Source organism: Fonsecaea pedrosoi (genome assembly GCF_000835455.1).
Source record: "Fonsecaea pedrosoi CBS 271.37 unplaced genomic scaffold supercont1.4, whole genome shotgun sequence".
Classification (NCBI taxonomy): Eukaryota; Fungi; Ascomycota; class Eurotiomycetes; order Chaetothyriales; family Herpotrichiellaceae; genus Fonsecaea; species Fonsecaea pedrosoi.
The window spans coordinates 3,584,804-3,605,456 of record NW_013550612.1 but is presented as its reverse complement, the minus strand read 5'-3'; the positions used below and the strand labels follow the sequence as shown (position 1 = coordinate 3,605,456).

Genomic DNA, 20,653 nt, shown 5'->3' with positions numbered 1-20,653 from the left:
TGTTTAGTGCCATCTCCCGCTCTTCATTTCTTCGTTGGCGGTCCAGGCTTGTGACCCGTCTTCAGCTCCTCCCAGAATAGCTTGAGAAAGTGACCGACGCCTCGCTCGGTGGCTTGGTCGCCTATTTCGCATACCACGCATATGAGCTTGGTTCTTTTCTTCTTGGGGGACACCACGACGGTCTGTTAATGGGAACAAGGAATGATTGTCGAACACATACTGTCGAGGTGCGTGCCGCCATAGTGTTCCGGCGGTTTGCCATGCTGTAGCTCGTGGACTTTCTTGTGGACGCGCTGGACACCGCGGTGAAAGGAGGGACTTCGAAGGAGCTAGCGGATCGTGTTGTCTAGGTTAGAGAATTTAAGTTGGGAGGATGGGAGAGGCATGGGCCTGGGTCTGTGACGGAAATCGTCTACCATTTCTACTAATCGCTTCTGTATAGAGGTCAGTAGATCTGTCTTCTGACGAAAGTAAGCTGCGAAACAATCAGACCTCGAGAAGCCACCACCAAGCCATTGTGGTAAACGCAGGCAGGAGTCGGCACAGCCCGGGCGCAACTTCGGCGCAGTGTCGATAGAGAAGTGTCCGTCGACGATGAGGCGTCAAGGGAATCTCAGTATGTAGGGCTGGTGTTGGGTTGATTGATGGGTCGGGCGATTATTTCACGGATGCTGCCTGCGGCGCAGTCTGCAAAAATGATAGAAAGTGGTCGATGTCACTCCGCATCCGGCACCAGACAAATTCCTCGTGCTGGAATATGACGAGACAATACCACAACCTGACAGTCAGAAAGGACGCTCACGGCTAGGCAAGATGGAGAAAATGGTGGTAATTGACGTAGATTTACCGAAAGCTTGAGGTGCTGCTAGACGCCCCGGCGTTCTGCCTTCTGCAATATGAGGTCAGCCATTCCGCCTCTCTGGTGTCGTTTGCTCTCTCTGGATTTCCTCTTGATTGGAACAATGCCATGGTCGCTTAAGCATAAAATCCATATCAAAGTATCCATAAAACATCTCCATTGGAACAAGGGTACCGACCATCTCCCTCGTTGAAAGAACAGCCTGCCCATTATCTGGCCATCCAGCGCAGCAGTTCGGCAACTCCTCAACGTCGAGACCCCTCCAGCGCTTCCTGAAATCGACGACGACGCACCCCATCTCCGAAAGAGTGAAGGTCCATCTCGAACACGGCTCCTTTTGATACCTCTGGGCATCCAAGAACCAGAGTGTCACCGGGATCTATCGAACGATCACGTCGTCGACTGTAGGGTCTGGCAACCGCGGCCTTGCACGACCTCAATTCCGCAATCAACCACCCGCTCGCCAAGCATCTTCCAACCATTCTTTGTCCACCCAGCCATTGAGCGCTGGCCTTCCTTTGTGTCCAGCGACCCTCAAACTCTTGGTGTTCCTCTCATAGATCGCGGCACACGATCACGACGACCGTCTCAAGGCTGTTCGCCGACAAAGCCGGTGCCGCTCCTCAGGATCCTTCCTCTGGAGAATCTTCCAACCAAACCCCTCCCAAACGCCCGTCAATTTTGCAGAGACTTCATATCCACTCCTCTGGGAGGAAGAACAAACCTATCCCAACCCTTACCATCCGGCCTACCACCTCCTCTTCGCTTCCGGTTCCCTCCACCTCCGTGAGTCGGGCCGGCTCAGCTCACTCCTCCGATGCAGCAACCATTGCCGAGATCACCGACATCATGCCGCAATCCTTGTCACTAAGCACTCCGCCACAGGGGTCTATCAAGAGGCAACGATCCCAAGAAACGGCAATGACCGTATCTCGACCGACTTCTCGTGGCCAGGGACAGTCTAACGGTGCGGTTGGCAAACCTGATGACTCAGCAAAGCAAGTCAATGTCAAGATACCTGCCTACCTAAACAAACCCCGTGCCAGTAAGTACCAGTGGACGTTGACACTCTCACAGAGACTCGGTCGAGTATCTAATTGGCGGTGCAATAGAGATCTCGTCGGCGTTCCAGGATTTGGAGTGGAAGCAGAGATACCGCCTCCAGCATGCTTCGCAGAACCCCCACACGTCTCCATTCCGCGTCGACCGCTCGTGGGCTGTCCTCAGTCGCAATCGCTACGGTAATGTCCAACCCTGGGAATCGTCGAGGGTCAAATTGAAAAAACCGATTGGAGGATCAGACTACGTCAACGCGTCCCCCATCACCCTCAGGAGTCGCCTCGCCAAAAAGTCTCGCAGTGGTACTTCCACTCCAGCATCGACTGGGCAACCCTCAGTTTCCTCGACAACCCCAGTCGAAAGCAACTACATCGCTACACAAGGCCCAAAGGAGGGACAGTATTCACACTTCTGGCACATGGTCATGCAAGAGACTCCTGGCGATGTGGGCGTTATTATCATGCTCACACAGCTCTATGAAGGAAACAAGGAGAAATGCGCCCAGTATTTCCCTCGCGACATGGACAACCCCACGATAATCCTACCTGCCCACGAGCATGGGGGGGATGATGATGGAGACACAGAGGCCGCGGATGATGGTGATCCTTTTCTGGACTCCTGTACGAGAAGCGCTGAGACTGATAGTGTTGGAACAGATGCCGAAGACACTCGTAGTGAGCCACGAAGTGCTGCTCAAGATAACGAACAGGGTGATACGGCCCAGGAGCCAGGTTCATGTGGTTCTGTCACCCTCCTTTCCCTGGACTACGATGCCAGGATTGGCTGCGAAGTCCGCAAACTTCGATTGACGATCGACGGCAACACCAAAACAATTTATCATTACCTGTTCCACGGCTGGCCAGATTTTGGCAAACCCGAAGCCGAAGACCGGAGAGCTCTGGTGGAACTGACTAAAGTGTCGAGGGCAGTTGCGGGTGACTCTCCACGAATTGTGCATTGCTCTGCCGGAGTCGGCCGAACAGGCACTTGGATAGCACTCGACTTCCTTCTACAAGAGCTCGAAGCAGGCCGACTGGTCGAGTCTTCCCCTCCGCAGACAGGTACGCATACACCGACGACGAATTCTAACGGCGCAGGGACATGGGGCCGGAGTGGGCCTGTTAAAGCCAGCACACCCGATCCAAAAGACGAAGACGATCTCATATCGGAAACTGTGAATACGCTCCGCGAACAGCGGATGATGATGGTCATGAACGAATTACAGTATAGTTTCCTCTACGAAGTCCTGAAGGACGCGTTCATTGACAAATACGCGGAAACGGAGACTGGACCCGTCGTAATCGAGGTGCAAGAACCGAGCCCGAAAGTGGCAAGGAGGAGGTCTCCTTTCGGTGGGATGTTTCGCGACGGTCGCGTGGGCGCGGCCCAGGGCAACGGGAATGAGGATACGGTTCCGGCGGACAGTGTTGAGTTCAGTGAATCAGAAGCGGAGACAGAGATCATGGACAAGCCCAAGACTGGCATGGAACTTGACCGGGGTGACGCCGTTGACGCTGGATCTGCTGAAGATGTGGGAGATCATGCGGAGGATGGCGAGGCAGATGAGGATCCATACGCTGCAGTGGCCCCGGAGTCGATCCGTGAGGGACAAGGGAAGAAGGAGCAAAACGAAATCCACGAGCATGAAGTCAAGTGAATCGAGTCCTTGACTTGCTATTGCCCCGGATGGGGTGAAGGATGGCTGTATGAAGTCGGACTTACCCCAAGCCCTGCACTTTCTGTTTGTTGAGGCGGGTCGAAACATGCGGGACATGACAATACTGTCTGAGGTCTTGAATACCGGCTTCCACGAGCAGCAATTGGCTAGCTTTTGGAGATGTTGGGACAACGAAAAGGACTGGATCAAGGCTCATGTCGGCGTTCACGTACACAAGCATTGAAGGCCAAAGTGTACAGATGGTGAACTAGACACGCGATTGGAAACAAAGGAATCAAAACAATGGGAATACATGGCACTGTCTGTATCCAATGTGTTGGTGCATCACCCGCTTTCTACGTGGGCGGCTCAGCCTCGTTTGTTGATGATGAGGTTCAGTAGAAGAACATATGGCGAGTGTTCAGCCACGTGTAAGGTGCAAGGCTGGCACGTGACTGACAGAGCAATGACATTGGTTGGCCTAGTAACGCACGTGAGACATAAACACTAAGCCTTTTCTGCCTGCGCCCCCTTTTTTCTCTCTTGCGACACTGTCCGCTTCACCATTGTGCTTCAGATGCTTGATCGCCTCAATTTGAGGGCAATTACCATCAAGGATACTCTGGGAATTGGGTATTCCAGTCTCACTCTGCTGCGTCACTCTACGCTCGACATTGTCTCCGGTGTCCATCTCCGGCATGCCCACATGGTCCTGGTCAAATTGAGGGTTCCTCCACACCCGTCCGCATCTGAACCCTCCAACCATTTGCGATATGCCCTGCTACAACTAAAATATCGTATGAAGAAAGAGAGATTTAGGTGTGGGATTGACGATATATCCCTTGGTCATGTATGCGCCGTGTATGGTTTGTCGAATTCCTGTGCACCTGTGTTTTCTCGGTGTCGAATGGGCGCAGGTTACCCAGAGGTACAGTACAACCTTAATTTACACACTCAGAGCAACAGATAGTCTTATTACTCCCCGTCACTAATTGAGCTCTGACGGCCGTTGACCACGGTCCTTCCCTCCAAAGCAAGCATGATTTCAGTTCAGAGATGGGGTCGTTTGAGGCCTCGTCCAAAAGTGGTTGGGCGAAACCCCCTGGCCGCACGTGAAACGCAACCCACGACACACTCCGCCTCATGTTCGAAACATGCCGTCGGCAGCTCTGCCATCCGCGCGTCCTGGTCAATTGGTTATAAGAAACTTCCAAGACCTGCCTTTGCCAAGTCGATTTCCTTTTCATCATTCCAACCGTTCTTTTCGTCGTCGTCGTCGTCGTCGTCGTCGTTCTGTTTCCATTTTCTCGCTCATTACCGCTGGTCGGCTCTTTTCTAACAGTCCTTCCTTTCTCAAACCACAACTGATTCCCACGCTCTTTTACTCTGTTTCCAGCATCATCTCGGGAGATCAAAATGCTTGTCAAATCTACCGCCGTGACCTTGCTGGTGGCTGTCGGTTCAGCCTCGGCTGCCGTCATGTCTTATGGCAAAGAATCTATCATGAAGGAGGATGCCGACTTTGGCCTTTGCCTGCCGACTATGAAATATGAGGGTGGACTCGGTGGGCGGTCGTTGGTGGACTTTACTTTCCTGCCCAGCGACCCGCTGTGTGCCCGTGGTCAACAAGAAGCAACCAACCCAAGTAAGTTCCGCCGCTGGTTTGAGTTCCGTGTCATAACTAACGAGGCTGCCAGACATTATTACCAACCGAATCTGCGACCAACTCGCCACCGTCTGTGGCGCGAATGAAGCTGCAAAGGTTCTCTGCCGCGATTCTCAGGCCAAGATTCGAGCTTTGGGGACTCGCGATCGATCCACCGCCGAGACCTGGAACACCCTCATGGGCTTCGGCGGTGCCCTGACCAACCCTGACGGTGGGGCTCCCGTGCCAAATGCTGTCAAGGAAGACCTGAAGAAGAGAGACAACAAGGATGTGGAAAAGCGAGCTCCCAGGATCTTCTGCTCTACCACCGAGTGGCTTGACGACTGCACTGGATGGCCTGCTCCTGAACCCGTTGTCAAGAGATCTGAAAACGATGCCGCCGCCGCCGCTGCTGCTGCTCCCATTGTCAAGAAGCGCAGTGTCGAGTCTGCTCCGGAGCCGGCAATGGAGAAGAGATCGGAAAAGGCCAAGAGGGCAGATATCCCATTCATCCCTTGTTCAACAACCGCATGGATCGACGAGTGCACTGGGTGGCCTTGAGAATTTTGTTGCTAGTTTCAGAGTAGCCGATGGTTGACGTCCGAATCAAGTCGGGAGATCGTCAGGTTTTGGTTGGAAAGGACTAGTTTGTTTTCAAAGCTGCCATGGCGCGATCATTGCATTATTTATCACATTTGTGTGTCAATATCGGCCAGCCTTGTCAATGGCTTGCTCCCAGGAGGCTGTGGGTCAGAGACAATTGAAATTGGAATCAGAACGATTGACATTTGAAAAATGAAGCCCGCGAGACTCGTCGCTGTAGGGCTGGATAACATTCGGGCACATGAGATGAGCCACTGAAGATTGTACAGAGAGTGTAAGTCTTATCACCACGTACTATACGGAGTATGTTTGTTATACGAGGTATATACTTGTACTTGGTTACTCAGTAGATGAACTGGAGAGCCCACAGCCTCGTAGCCTTGCCTTTGTCGCATGCTCCTCCTTCACCCCACACAAGTCTCCACATTAATTGTTTGCCTTGCATGGATCGAACAAACCGCCTCGCGTCGTTTGCCTGCCCTGCCTGCCCAGCAAAAAGCATCTTTCCTTACCCGCCTGCGCTTCGCCCATTCATCCCGCCCATCCACGCCGCGGCACCATCTGTCACGATGTAGCCGCCTCTGCCAATTGCTTGATCTTTCTGGCATTTTTCTTGTGACATGTCCCAGCAGGCCCGTCAAGCTCAAGTTCCCGCACACTCATCCTCGCCGTCGAAATCCACGTCACGGCGGACTCCAAGTGGCGGCGGCGGTAGTCCTCTTCCTCCTCCTCCATCTCAACCGCAACAGCAGCCGCCCTCTACTACCACGACAACAATTCCAAGTACTCGCAGCCTCCTACCCTCGCCGCCTTTTGAAGACGACCCGATCGTCGCATCTCATCAACCGGCCAAACTCAGACACCGACCGAGCCTGACCCTCCACAACCCCGAGTACTCTGAGCACGCCGTGGCCGAGTCGGAACACTACTACAGCCATGGCCTGGCGTCCGCGTCCGCCCACCCGGGGGAGTTGCCGATCCCGTCCTTCCAACCCTTCTTCACCCTGATCGAGGACAGCGTCACCAACGAACACTACCACCCCACGGTGCACTACATCTTTGCAGACGACGACGCGGACATCATCACCGAGGCCGCGCTGAGGAGCCTGGAGATCTTGGATCCCACGCAGCGGGAGGAATCAGGCGCTGCTACATCGGGACGACAGACACGGCCACCTTTACACGCTCACCAGACGCACACGCTCCACGGGCCTCCCGGGGACCACAGCCTTCATCGTCAGGATGACAGCATCAACGTGCCTCGCCTGCCCCCGCCCGCGGCTGACGTGCGTGAACACTATATAATCCTCGACGTGCACCCGCAGCTCCGCACCCAGAACCAAGACGATGCCACTCCGGCAGCTACTGGTTCTTCGGGTGACGGTGTCGGTGTTGGTCCTTTCTTCAGCTACGAGGTGACGTCCGCACACAGTCTCAGCGCGGAATGGCAGGTTTTGCGGACTAGTATCTCGGCCGCCCCGACCATCGGGGACGGGCCCAGTGAAGATGGGGAAGGGCTGATGCTGAGGATTGAAGGGAGAGGAAACACACCGGGCGATCTGGGGGGAGGTAAGGAAAGAGACAAGGCTCCTGGGGATAGAGACAGAGACGCCGAGAGGGAGAGGGAAAGAGAAAGCATGGAGGAGATGATTGAGCGGTTCCAGCGACGTCTGGATGATATCAAGATGGTAATCGAGGCGGGCGGCATCGCTGGACCTGTGGGTGCTGCCTTAGCCGGCGGAGAGGAATGAGATGTGGCAACGGAGCCGGAGACATCGATAGCGACGGCGACGGCGACGTATTTGATTTGGTTACAATGATTCCCAGGATAAAGTCAGCGGCCTTCTCATACACACTGTGGGGAGGTGATCTTTATATTTTTCCCTTGAGAAAGAAAACCCCGTGATTCATCCACTCCAGACTACGAGGTACATCGTACCAAGTCTGAGGACTCGTACACCCGTAGACTTCTAGCATGACTGCCAGTCTCCAACCAAAACAATCTCTCCGCCCTCCTCTCCCTGTTCTCTTTAGACGTCTAGTCCTATTTGTCGGTCGGTCGGTCGGTCGGTCGGTCGGGCTGTCGGTCTGCTAGTCGTCGAAAATGCTCCTCCATAATTTGCCCCGCCACTGGACCATGGAGTTTCGTGGCTTCATTTCGCACTTGGTGGGCTCTTGACATTTGTACCACTTTGTACACTTGCACCATGTTGTACTTTTTGTACTTTAACTCCGTAGTGTTCGTGCCGATACTTCCCTCGAGACTTTCTCGTGACTCTCGAGTCTTCAATAAATACTCGGTACTTCAGTCCTTGGTCTTTGATGCTCGTTTTTTCTCGACTGGCTCATTCTTACTTACCTACGTACATACGTGTGTACGCATCTTGATCCACAACAGTTTCACGAGTCCTCGGCACACCTCTGAAGGGGCGAGGGATTTCCTCAGATGTACATATAGATTGTGCGGGTCGGGCTGACGGTTCATACCGAAATAGGCAATAACACACACGGGAAGTAAATCACTAGTGCCCCACATGTATACTCGTCATTCGCCGCGCGATCTTGACGTTCGTTCGTAATCTAGTTGTTATACTCATGTCTCTACGAGGGGTGCGAGGTTTGAATATAATATTATGCCCTGAACTGTACTTTCTCCCTTACCATTTTCGTTCAGGAAAGGCAGCACGACCGCGCTTCATTTAGTGCCGCGTGACGAAGCAGCGTCGAGGAGGTCTAGCCGAGTACGAGGAGAGCGCCTCAGCATGAGGGAGCGTAGGAAGCACTCCCCGAGCAAACACCGGTCGTCTAGTACATACCTGCCTTTCGGCCAGGCATCTGTCTTGTCTCAGACGAGGCGTCAGAAACCTGGCACATCCCCTCAAGGGCCCTCACGCTTGTGCATAAATCCCCCTTGTAACCGCAAGCACCCGGTAGCTACAAGCGACAGTGCGTGCTGGTGTCGTGCCATTGGCTCGGTCCAATGTGGACATCTCTGTCGGGTGCGTTCTGTACGGGGTAATCAGTTGGATACGGTCCATGGCAGGGCCGGTCTCGTGGGGGGGGGAGCCTGTCGGGGTCCGGGGTCTTGGTGCAAACGGCTACTAAAACCGCTGTTATTGGCAAGTCGATGGAGTGATTATTATTGAAGACCTTCCTTTGTTCCGTCAAAACCTGTTTCTATCCTTGGGCACTCTCCAGTAAGAATGTCCATTCACCTCGCACCCTTGCGAAGCAACATGTGTCGATACTCTAAAGGACACTTTGCGGACGGTTCTCCGTTCCGGAATGAATGCTTTGCATTGGTGCTGGGGGCGCGGCTTTTGTTCGTCCAGGGTACGTTGTATCCCAGTGGCGTGAGGCTCAGCAGTGTTGACCTACCATGTGCTCCTTCCTCCAAGGTGGGGAGAAGATGCCATGACTTCCGCCTTGTTTTTCTGGGGTTGGAACCTTCCTCGCAGAGGAGCTTCATTTACGGGGAAGGCGCATTTTGAGCAGGTTTGTCAACCCTTCCATCCCCCGAGACCACCTTTCTCTGCACTCTCATTGAAGAAGGTGTCAAAGAAGCTGCCTGACCCCGCTGCACTGATCCCAGTCACGAACCACACCTCACTTGTCGCACGTACGCTCATGCGCTCGCTCGTGATGCCCCTGGTCGACGCCTCTTATCGCACAAATGTGATTGATATAACTGCAGCTTCGCTTTGCTGACTCACGACATGCATTTCTTCCCCCCCCCTCCCACCCCTCCCCAATGACAATTGATCTTGCTGCCCAATGATCTCAAACTGCTGGAATATTGAGGCTCTGCGCGCGGAGCCTCGGAATATGTCGTCTATATATTCTTGACCCGCTGTGCTCGGTCCACTCAACTCCTTCCTCTGACAAAACCCTTCAACGAATACACGGCTCATTTCCAAATCGACATACATACCTCAGCGTACGTATACCTCACACGTCATCGCTCGAGTTCTTTCCTCGCGTTTTGCAATTAAAATACGTCGGGAAGGTTGACAAGTGCAGAAACATGAGCGGTCAGAGTTCGCAAAACCCCCTCCCAGAGCGACGTTCAGAGAAGAAAAATATCTCGCGTACTCAGAGGAGGAACAAGGATGAGGAACGTAGAGTGAACAAATATGCTGATGTCATGGCTTTGCTGCTCACTTTCGAATACCACGACCTGGGGGAACATCTGACCAATGAAACCACGACTCTTCTGGAAGCGTTTAAGACTTTGGGCTATGAAGTCGAGGCGTTTGATATCCCTATGAAGAACTCTGAGAATGCCTTATATGAGAAAGTGGACGAGTTCTTGAAGAAGGCAAAGAAGAAGGCAGAGGAGAAGGCAGAGGAGAAGGCAGAGGAGAAGGCAGAGGAGAAGGCAGAGAAGGAGGAAGATATACTTCTCATCATTTACTATCACGGACATGGCGGAGTGTCTGACGATGGACTGGAACTCGTCAGGTCAGAGCCCAGAGTATGCCCTATCAATCCTTGATTCTAACTAATCTCCCAAGCCATAACATTCCGGACGATATATACGACCTGGGACGCACTATGAGTTCGATCCTGGAGCACCTTGCCAACGCCAACAAGGAGAGTGCTGAGGATACCAAGTGCATCAAGTGCGCTGGATCTGACAACCGCTGCACCAACTGCACCATCGGCAATAATCGAACTAGGAAGAAGATAATCGACGAGTGGTGGGTGAATTGGAAACAATCTCTTTCCAAGTGACTGATAAACTTCCAGGCAAAGATATCAGCGCGTTGCCACGGTGAAGTGGCATTATAAGAACCAGAAAAAACCTGACGACCAGAAAAAACCAACCCTCAGGAAAAGGATTTTGGATGCAAAGTACGACACGCTGGTCATTCTTGATTGCTGCAATGCGGGACTTGCCACCATGGGTGAGGCGTGGCAAGGTGTCGAGGAGGGTGACCATACAGCGAAAAGCCAGGAAAGCGAGGAGAAATTCAATGATTACCGCAAGGAGCTGATTGGGGCCTGCGGCTGGGACGTCAAAACTGCAAATTGGATGACCCAGTCTCTGCTCAAGTCCCTGAAACATAATCTTCTTGATGAGGAGGATGCTATGTCGATGGCCACGGTCGTTCGCGACATGAACACCATTCTGGGCGACAAGTTTTTGGAAAACCGCAGGAGATATGGCAATCGCAAGGCATTCCCCCAGGCTGTGCACTATCTACTCGATCGAACCAAGAGAGGAAGAATACTTTTGGAGGCGCACACAAAGCCAAAATGGGAAGCCCAAGAACAAGGAGGAAACGAAACCAAAATAGCCTAGAGAATCGTATAGACTTGGTTGTCTTGGTAGCGTCTGTATCATATTAGGCTATGTCTGGTCAGCGAGGAAGAGAGGAAGAGATAGGGAGGGAGGTGTGAGGTATCTGAACGCAGGTGCCTCCTCCCCTCCTGTCCGCGACACGGCCTCCTCAATAAATATACTATGTACGTCATCTCGGGAATTGGACACAGCAAAGTCGACGGACAGAGACTCTCTTGGAAAACAGGGGGGTTTTCTTCCTGCGTTGCACCCTGGATGAAATACCAGTACCGGCACACCAACACAGGAACTGACAGGTGAGGGTCTACCTCGTACCTCTCCCGACTCGACAATAAGCCTCTGCTGGGCCTGGCCAATCTCGGCCATTACATACAGACTCGATGGTCGCGACGTGGAAAGCGTGGCTTGGTGTCGGTCTATTGACTCTGGGATCAGATACAACAAGAACGAGGTACGTACGACGTGGCTTGTAGTTGGACTCAGCAATGTGTTCCTGGTATTGGATCTGATATTCATATCCTTCTACGCTCATCCAGACCTCACGGTCCCGACGAGAAAAGACCCATTCCAACGTATCATCATCCATCCCGGATATCAACCCGCCCAAAAACAGCAACAAAAAACAACGGCCGAATGATGGGGGTATCTTTAACAGTACTCGACTTGAACGCAATGTGATTCGATTCATCGGGATCCGCCAAACATGTCTCCAAAACTCCCAAAGTAACCACCGCCACAGTGCAAAAACTTCCCATCCGTCGTATTAACCAGAAGACAACACAGATTGCCACAGCCACGGGTGTCTAGCCGGAGGGACTGCTTCTCAGCCTCCTGCCTCCGCCCATTGGTCCGATACTCTGACTCAAATTCTCCACGCCACCCATCCCTATCCCTGTTAACCCAGCCATTGTACTCCGTGTCACTCTGCCCGGCTTCGCAGTAGGCAGTCTGCTCTCGACAACGGCGTTGGTCGTCGCATGCCTCTTGAGTGGTGGCTGTTGACTTCCGCTGCCAACGCTCTTGCTAAAGTCAAGCAGCACTGGCTTTTCGTCAATGTTGGACAGTGTCATAGATGTCGACGATGACGCTGTCGCTCGATTACTGTTAATCACGTTGATGTCGACTTCCTTCAACCCACATTTCGGCTCAATGGGAGGATCCCCACTGGCGGCGCCTTGTGTTTGAGATAGCGATGTAGTAGAAGATGCCTGGATTGTGGGATTCTGAACATCCGTAAAGATCTTGGTTTTGCTCGGACTCGGCAGCTTCGAAGGCGATGCTGGCCCCTTGCGCGGTGATGCTTGCTTCCTGGGCGAATGGCCGGGCGTCTTTGTTGATGAAGGCGTCTTGACAATCAGAGTAGGGTCAGGCAAGCCCCTCAGCCTAGCAATGATAGCTTCGTGATTTTCGGTTCGGGGCAGGTATGTCGGGTAATTCCACTCCCTCTTTTGCGGCGTCTCTCCAGTTGGAATGTACTCGATCAAAGTTGCTTCTGAGAGTTCTGCCTTTATGCTCTGGAGAGGATGCCTTGTCTCTGCCTCCAATGATCCGACGAGTTTGTCGAGCTCTCCTCGATGTGTCTCCTGTTCCTCTGTAAAGTTTCCAAATATCTCACGCCGCTGCTCCGACTCCTTCTCAATACCGCTGAGACCATCCTGAGCACGCGATATAGCCTTGTTTAAGCACTGCAAGCGTTCGGTATGATGACTGTCGTTCTGTAGTCGAGCGCGCGTCACAAATTCATCTAGAGCCCCCATTTGAGTCGACATTTGCGTAAGTTGGGCGTCGACAATCTTGACCGTTTCCTCGTGGACGGACTTGGTGGATTTCTGGATGGCCAAATTCCGCGTACTGACTGCCTGCGAGATGTTAGTCTATACCCATGACCAAGTTGTGCCGTACATACCATCCAATCGCCCTTAATCTTAGTCTTCAGTTCGTCCTTTGACGTAACGACCTGTGCCATGAGTTCGTCGCCTTGAGCTGTCCACTTGTCTATTCCCTCGCGATACGACTTGTCGGCACTTTCGAACTGTTCTGTCGCCTCAACGAGGTGTGACTGAATATTATTCAGTCTGCTGGACAGTCTCTGTTCTTGCTGTTGATGTGACGAGTCAACCAGCTTCATGATCTGCTCCTTGAGCTTCTCTTTCTCCTCCGCCGCAGCCCTTCTCTCCTCGTCCCTGATGGCTTCGAGCTGGGTCGAGGCTGACAGCGACGCCTCAATGCTTGTGCGACTGGCCGATTGGAGCGCCGATGACAAGACTTCGATTTCCTCTCGCTGGCCCGCCAGTTGCCTGGTAAGGTCTTCGAACATCGCTTTGAAATCTTTCCCCAACCCGCTGTAAGACGAATGCAATTGAGTATGGAATTGCTCAAGCTCCGAAATCACTTCTGCAGATATCTTCGCAGCTGCCTGGGAAAGACCTTGAAGACCCTCGCTTAGGTTGTCCTTGACATTCTCACGTAGATCTTTGATCTCCTCGAGAACGTTATTCATCGAATCTCTAGCCTGTGACGACTGGTTTTCGACACCAGCGCAGTCTTCGGCCAGCTGGGACGACTTCTCCCTGGATAGTTGTGCAGAAGTTTCCATGTGCGCCATCTCGGCTGCTATAAACGACTCGATGCGACGAGAGCTTGCGGCGGCGGCTTCTGCATGTGCTGCTTGAAAGCTTCCGATGCGTTCGTCAACCAGGCCACAGACGTCAATGACCCGAGTTAGAGAAGAGTTCCACGCCTCGCGGTTCTGAGAGTGAAGGAGAGAGCGCCGTCTGAGTTTGGCTTGCAGACCATCGATATCCTTAAGAGAGTTACCAACAGTCGAGACCAGCTCTGTCCCAATTCCGAGCAGTTTCTCCTCCGTCAATTCATGTGCTTCGCGAAGAGCAGTTTCCTCCTCGAGCAGCCTTGCTGTGTCTGTAAGAACAGCTTCGGTCTTTTCAAGCACATCTTTTGTGCTCTCCAGGGTCGCCCGAGTCCCTTCATTGTCCCGTTTTAGCATTGTGAAGTTGTTGGTCAGGCTGAAGAGCTCTTGGACTTTGTTGCGCAAACTGACTTCCATCGTTTCGATCCGAGCCTTTTGTTCCTCGCTCAGTATCCTCCTGGATTCACTCTCGACCGTAATCTCCTCATACTGCTCATTGGTGAGGTAGACGCCGTTACGCTGTCTCGTGGCAATCAATTCGCTCTTGAGTTTTTCAATCTCGGTGGTGAACTCTTTCAGCAAAGTTTTCTTGGATATCATCGAATTGACCTGCGGTTTGTTTCGAATATTCTTCGCACGGAACGCATAATCCAGGGTCGAAATCGTCTCCTCGAGATTGCTCTTTGCTGGCGAAACTGTGGCTATGATACATGTCTTTGTTCTTCCACCTAGCGAGTCTTGTAGCAGTCTTGTCAACTTTGATTCTCGGTAAGGGATGTGCGAACTTTTGTCCACTAGGGCATTGATCACTCTTCCAAGTGTCAACAAGCTCTTGTTGATGAGTCCGGCTTCGGCGGCTCTTTTGTTCTCTGCGCCACTTCTTTGAATGTTTTCGCTCCCAGCCAAATCAACAAGGTTAAGTTTCCCGGAGCAGATATAATCTTCGCCTGTGTTATTGGGTTTCTTCACATATGTGGTAATGGTGAAGACTGTGTGGCTACGAGAGCTGAGGTCGTTGCATTTGGTGGCTGCGACTTGACGCCTGTGGCTGCCCTCCCGCAGAAGCTTGATGCCAGCTGCGGCATTTTGGATGTGCGATTCCTCCATGCCTTGGACCACTGTAGCGGAGTGGCTCTTCCTGCTTGCATCGTCGAAGATTTTTAGTTTGACGGAGTCGTCCGGCGACAGTAAATCTCTCAATTCCTCGTTGTAGAGCTCGATGAAGGAGCATTTAACTGAACACTCGACCTCATCCGCTTCCAATTTCTGAAACAATGAGTACAGTACTCGGGGAATAATGCCGGCCGCATCAGATAACAGTCCAAGCGTTTCTGTCATGTCGCCCGACATGGTGTATGTCTTGCCCGTTCCCGTTTGCCCATAGGCAAATATTGTGCAATTGAATCCCGTCAGCATTTCGTTTAAGATGGGCGCTACGACGTCGTCGAAAATGATCGTCTGGTCTGCCGCAGGAGAGAACACCTTGTCGAAGTAGTAGGTCTTGTTGCTGATTGCGTTGGGTCCCATTGACAATTCAACAGTCTTTCCTCTTACTCCGCTTGTTGATACCACCACCCCACTGTTTTCTCGAACTTCTCTCGCGCTTCGACCCCGACACCGCACCACGACATGGATGTTTGTCTCCTCGCCATGGTCCTGATCAAAATCCCTCTCTTTTCTTTTAGTGCCTGCGTTAGAAGCACCGCTTGAGGACAGTGACTCTGCTGGGGATGGCGCTCGGCCGGTTATCGAGGGATAGTGGGCGCCATGCGGTCTCGGTGGAGGGCGCATTGAGGTTCTGCTGGAAGAATATCCAGGACGGTGTGATCCTGACATGTTGGCGCAATAGTGCCGGGTGACAGTAGATGGAGTGTTATTGAGGGTGCGGGAACTGCATCTGGGTCTACTTCGCCATATAACAAGGTACCGGGGTTAGAGAACAAGGATACGAGTTTGGCGGAGCGATGCTTCCCTCGGCCAGCAAAACGAAACAGGACGGAATGTAAACAATGCCAAGGCGCTAAAGTGGAAACGCTGGCACGTGATAAGGCCCTCGTGATACTAGCTTCTGATTGGTTCAGGCGCCGGCCCGACCTAACCTCGTGTGGCACTTGTTCTGACTCCCTTGTGACTTGTCTTCTATTCTTGTTTGATGTGGTCATCAGGTCAAATATCACGAAGACCTTCCCCTCAGCGGGCAACTTATCGTTGTTTCCTCTTCTGTCCCGGCATGCTACCTTCGTCATGACGGAAACCGCCTCCAAGGCTGCTTTTCAGATCCAGCCAGAAAGGGGCATCAGTTGGATAAGTACGTGTATATCCTTCCTTGAAGTTGTTGATGCTAATCGTATCAGCTCTTGGATCTTCTATCTACAGTATAATTACAAGGCTGAAGACGTCACCCCAACTCTATCCAAAGCTCGATTTGTCCTATTCCGCTACAGAGCCAATCACGCAACCGGTCGTTCTTAGCCTTCCTTATAACGGGCTGAGGCTTCGATTCGATGGCCCAGACCAGCGTCTACGGCTAATCGAAGTTTTGGACTTCTCGCTGAGCTCCTTTGTTTATAAGAATACAGATCTGGTCCGCCGAATTAAGGGTTCGGACGAGATCGGCCAAGACGAAGGCTCTTCCACTGGGCCAACGTTTCGACATGTCTACAATCGTCTCTTTGGACCAACATACGCCGGCGAATATATTGCTCCGGATTCCGGCGTTTCAGATGGTACTTATGTACTCTCCTATCCAGGACTGGCATTCACATTTCCCGTGAAACACAAATCCTGGTCTGAAAAGGTTGATTTTGTGTCGATTTTGTCGTCCAATGCAACTGGACCGGCAAAGTCCATGGCCGTCTTCTCAGGGTCCTCGTGGACAGAAGCAAGATCAAACTTGTACACGAGGCCTCCAACATATCCTCGTTCGCCAACGCTGATTGGCAAGTCCGTTGAGACGGTCCCAGACGAGATTGAAGAGGTAAGAGTGTTCGGGGGTGGTAGACTGGAATTACTCCGGAGGGGCTCTCCCCCCATGGTGATTGCATTGAGTGAAACAACGCCACAAGATCTCGTGGCAGAGCTGGGGCCGCCTGATGCCATATATCGTAAAAATGACAGGCGAATCTCCATCCATGCCGCCGGCAACCCTGCGAACCGGCGGCGGCCTAGCATGTCCCCAGGACTCGACCCTCAGGCATTGGACACCGACCAGTCTTCAGTTCAAAGCTATACCGAAGAATCCGATTTCGAACCCGACTTGGAGGAAGATAGGGTGGGTTCGTCGGGTGATGAGTGTTTCTACAACTACTTTAAACATGGATTTGACATCCTGATATCATCCCCAGCCACAAGATCAATACCTTTTCCCGATTCAGCACCCAGTGAGAGTCCTGCCTCTTCCAGCGCGCAACTGGTCGCCACCAAGATCTTCTTACACGGCAATATACCGGGTTCGTTCGCCTTCAATCGTCATCGAAGAAGTCGGTGGGTAATACGGACTCGTGGAGAAGGCCGAGGTCCGATCTTAACATCAGAAATGACATTCTCCGAGATATCTCAAGCGTTGAAAGAGGTGTGGCATGACACTTACAAGGACGAGGACGAGGAGAAACAAATGCAGCGAGGCATGGTTCTCAATAGGGGTTGGGGAGAGAGTCCAGAGAGCTCAATAGAGCTGCTGGGTGACCTCGAGGAAAGCCCGACTCGAGAAAAGACGGACAGCCACAGTACAGCGGACGTTAGAGGGGTGATGAGCAACACGGAGTTGTTTGGGTTTCCGGGGATGCTGTTTGAGGTCCTCAAGAATGACACCGTAAGTTGTCTGACGGTATTTTAGAGGCGTTTCCATAGAGCGAGGACCTAGTAGACTCTTTTCCGAGACGGAGAATCTGAGGACCCTGTGGTGTGTGCTCGGGGCTAAATTCAAGTTCAAGCTGCGCCGTTGGGGGACAGGAGAGCGGAGATGGTCAGAATCCAGGGCTGATTCGCTCACCCGCAGTTTTGATCGGGTGCTTGTTGCTTGACTGCGTCCCGCTTCCCGCGCAAGTCCAACCTCCGATCCTCTTGATTCCCACTCCACTACCACCCACCGCACAACAACAACTACTTCATCTTCTTACTCTTCACGCGAAGTTGGACTCTTCTTCACTTCGCAAGCCTGTCCTGTCGATGCATCCTCACATGAAACCGACTGGTGGCCGCATCACGGCGTCAAACTATTCCTAGCGAAGATGCGCACCTATCCTTACTGCTTGCTCTCCACCACAAACATACCCGGTATTGCCTGAGCCTCGACTGCCATGCCCTGAACTCCCTGCCATAATCTCTTCGTGGAATTTCACCTCGCTGACCGATGACTGGAAGTATACAGTTGTAGCGCCTGGCTACCGCACCTTCCAAAGTTTGCGCCGATGAATCGTCAATTTTTCGCCCTATAGCCCACACATCGTCACCCCGATCCAATACAGATTCACAAGCGGCAAACCATGAAAATGTCAAAAAACAATGTCATCCGTTGTCTCGTCGACGACACGGCCTTGACCAGAAGTCTCGAGGAGATTGAGAGCTGGGTTTCGCAGGGCCTCATCATTCTTGTTGTGCCCTTGTACAGTATGGCTGCCCGTGTGTCGCAAATTCTTTGTGTCCCGCTAATCGGCTTCAGCGCTTTCTCGCCTGAATGTTCTGAAGAAGGATTCTTCACAGATTGGCATCAGTGCGCGCAAAGCAGTCAAGTTTCTCGACCGCAGCACTTCGTCTCGCGGCGATTTACCGCATGACCCTGTCATCCTCCAAGGTCCCGACGACCAATACCCTACATGGGCTGAGGTGGAGGCACACTACACGAATGAAAGCATGAAGACTGCTGGGATGCATGAAGGAGAGGACTCGATCCCAATCATGGACAACAAACAGGAGAAGGACTCGGAAATGCCCTTCAAAGTCAGCGCGGGGGTCGCAGGCCCGTTGTCGCAGGTCCTCTTGGACAAACTCAACTTTGCCAAAGAACCTGCAAACATGTCGCCCGGCTCTACACCGCCGTTGTCCCCCTCTTCTTCTGGACCGCAGAGCTCTAAGACCAGTCCTGAGGTCAAGTCTGCCACCATCATCAGCCACGATCAAACACCCGTCCCACCATCGCTCAAATCCCTTCTGAACCCTGTCGTCTGGTATGTACACGAGAAGAAGGCCCCTGCCGATGAAGGCCTTATCTTCCTGACCAACTCGGCTGATACTATGCACCTTGCCCGGGATTTTGGTATACCGACTAAGAATATCCACCAATTGAGGAGTGCGCTTGGTTTGGGAGAGAAAGAATCACCCGTGCCAGACAATTCCGAGAAGGACAAGGCGAAACGAGTGTCCAACTCCGAGCTGAAGACCCTTTTCAGCTATGATGACGTTGAGAGTGACGAGGAAGAGGTCGTCTTTAAACCAAGAGGTCGAGGCTCGACCCGCGGAGCTCAATCGTCGCGAGGCGCTGCCGCAGGAAGCGTCCGCAGCCGAGGAGGAAATACACGGTCCCCCCGAACCTCCTTTAGCACACCTGCGCAGGCGGTGCAGAACAAGCCTCAGATTCCTGTGGAAGAGATCGACCCCGATTCTTTTGACCGCGGCAGCTTCGCGCGAGGCAGTACACCGCTCGTCAACACGAGCAACCATGTCCCGCACCAGTTCAGCAGTGGTCGGGGGACTCATCGAAACTACGGCCGTGGAGGAGGTCGGGGGTCGAACTTGAACCGCGGCTACAGCAATTCGTTCGAACGTGGATCGACCCGCGGCAGAGGTCGACTGTTCGTCCCTTGAACCCTTCTGTCGCAGTTGTAGATTTCGGTATCTGCAACAGCACGAGCAACCCCAAAACACCTATTGGCAGGAGCCGACCCCAAAAAACCAACCAGAACCGCACACCTCGGTGCTTGAACCAGATATCAGCGGACCGCCGAAGAGCTATGCGGTTCGTTAGATGGCGTTCCGACGTGGTCATGCAAAGAGACGAGATCTCCGCGCTGGGTCTAGCGTTTGCAGGCGTCAGTACTTTTCCGTTTGGGCTTGGATCATTTTTCAGCGCTTTCCGGTCAAGACATCTTGGTGGACGGAAGAGGGATCAGCGGTTGAGAACACGAGGATCAACACGGGAGAGGAATCAGAGCAGAGGAGTGCATCGAGGAGCAGCCTGATATCTATCGTCTTTACAATTCGACGCAGGTTGGAGGGAAATTTGGCGGATAGAGCCGCCACTTTTGGAGGGTTTTCTTTCTCTCAATGTCAATATGGCTTCTCCTAGTTAGTCCCTTGCTACCTTGCGATTCATATTTGAGGATGAGAGTGTCAAGGGTGTCGAGTGGAGTAGGGATAATGCAGAATCTGTGTCTCGTATCGATTTCGTAAGCTGCATGCGCCATGGAGACGCAGCCACACTTTTCACCAACTGCGCATCAGCCTCCCTCCCACCATCCACCATTCACACTTCCCCATTCACCATCCAACCCTGCGTTTCTCATCTCCCCCTCTCCAGCCTCAAGCTGGATCGGGTATTCGTCTCCTTCCAGATTTCGACCAGTCAATAAATATTAGGACACCTGAAGAACCTTGCTGGGCACAAGCTCGCTAATCCCGGTTCGCTACAACGTGCCGCATGATCCCGCTTTGGTCCAGATTCAAAAATAATAATAACTTCAACCTCGCTGCTGTTTTCCATGTGGCCTTCTCTGACTCTCTCCTCTCCATCACTTCCATCTACCCATCCGCAATCTCACCACATTCCATTGACGGAGCGATGTCTACAAGGCTATAGCAGTGGCACAATAAAGGACATTCGGGGTGAACGAGGTGATCTGTGCCTGTCCTTTAGGGGTCGTTGCAGCTCTCACGTACCGCGG

At 52.6% G+C, this 20,653-nt stretch overlaps 8 protein-coding genes across 8 annotated transcripts; 6 read left to right on the top strand and 2 right to left on the bottom strand.

The window, feature by feature from the left end:
* Window positions 1-23: 23 nt before the first annotated feature.
* Window positions 24-262, bottom strand: Z517_07104 (uncharacterized protein; the record flags this gene model as incomplete). Its single annotated transcript, XM_013428842.1, has 2 exons — window positions 24-182; window positions 221-262. 2 exons carry the CDS (start codon window positions 260-262, stop codon window positions 24-26), a joined length of 201 nt encoding a protein of 66 aa, XP_013284296.1.
* Window positions 263-1,708: 1,446 nt separating this feature from the next.
* On the top strand, window positions 1,709-3,575 carry Z517_07103 (uncharacterized protein; the record flags this gene model as incomplete). The annotated part of the gene is made up of 2 exons (XM_013428841.1): window positions 1,709-1,904; window positions 1,972-3,575. 2 exons carry the CDS (start codon window positions 1,709-1,711, stop codon window positions 3,573-3,575), a joined length of 1,800 nt encoding a protein of 599 aa, XP_013284295.1.
* Window positions 3,576-4,991: 1,416 nt separating this feature from the next.
* On the top strand, window positions 4,992-5,781 carry Z517_07102 (uncharacterized protein; the record flags this gene model as incomplete). The annotated part of the gene is made up of 2 exons (XM_013428840.1): window positions 4,992-5,220; window positions 5,273-5,781. 2 exons carry the CDS (start codon window positions 4,992-4,994, stop codon window positions 5,779-5,781), a joined length of 738 nt encoding a protein of 245 aa, XP_013284294.1.
* Window positions 5,782-6,443: 662 nt separating this feature from the next.
* On the top strand, window positions 6,444-7,574 carry Z517_07101 (uncharacterized protein; the record flags this gene model as incomplete). The annotated part of the gene is made up of 1 exon (XM_013428839.1): window positions 6,444-7,574. The coding sequence occupies one exon, from the start codon at window positions 6,444-6,446 to the stop codon at window positions 7,572-7,574; it is 1,131 nt and encodes a 376-aa protein (XP_013284293.1).
* A 2,273-nt stretch (window positions 7,575-9,847) lies between these two features.
* On the top strand, window positions 9,848-11,128 carry Z517_07100 (uncharacterized protein; the record flags this gene model as incomplete). Its single annotated transcript, XM_013428838.1, has 3 exons — window positions 9,848-10,284; window positions 10,338-10,523; window positions 10,573-11,128. The coding sequence occupies 3 exons, from the start codon at window positions 9,848-9,850 to the stop codon at window positions 11,126-11,128; spliced, it is 1,179 nt and encodes a 392-aa protein (XP_013284292.1).
* An 803-nt stretch (window positions 11,129-11,931) lies between these two features.
* Z517_07099 (uncharacterized protein) lies at window positions 11,932-15,611 on the bottom strand (the record flags this gene model as incomplete). Its single annotated transcript, XM_013428837.1, has 2 exons — window positions 11,932-12,987; window positions 13,035-15,611. The coding sequence occupies 2 exons, from the start codon at window positions 15,609-15,611 to the stop codon at window positions 11,932-11,934; spliced, it is 3,633 nt and encodes a 1,210-aa protein (XP_013284291.1).
* A 408-nt stretch (window positions 15,612-16,019) lies between these two features.
* Z517_07098 (uncharacterized protein) lies at window positions 16,020-17,610 on the top strand (the record flags this gene model as incomplete). Its single annotated transcript, XM_013428836.1, has 2 exons — window positions 16,020-16,083; window positions 16,130-17,610. The coding sequence occupies 2 exons, from the start codon at window positions 16,020-16,022 to the stop codon at window positions 17,608-17,610; spliced, it is 1,545 nt and encodes a 514-aa protein (XP_013284290.1).
* A 655-nt stretch (window positions 17,611-18,265) lies between these two features.
* On the top strand, window positions 18,266-19,577 carry Z517_07097 (uncharacterized protein; the record flags this gene model as incomplete). The annotated part of the gene is made up of 2 exons (XM_013428835.1): window positions 18,266-18,383; window positions 18,436-19,577. 2 exons carry the CDS (start codon window positions 18,266-18,268, stop codon window positions 19,575-19,577), a joined length of 1,260 nt encoding a protein of 419 aa, XP_013284289.1.
* Between the last annotated feature and the right edge of the window lie 1,076 nt (window positions 19,578-20,653).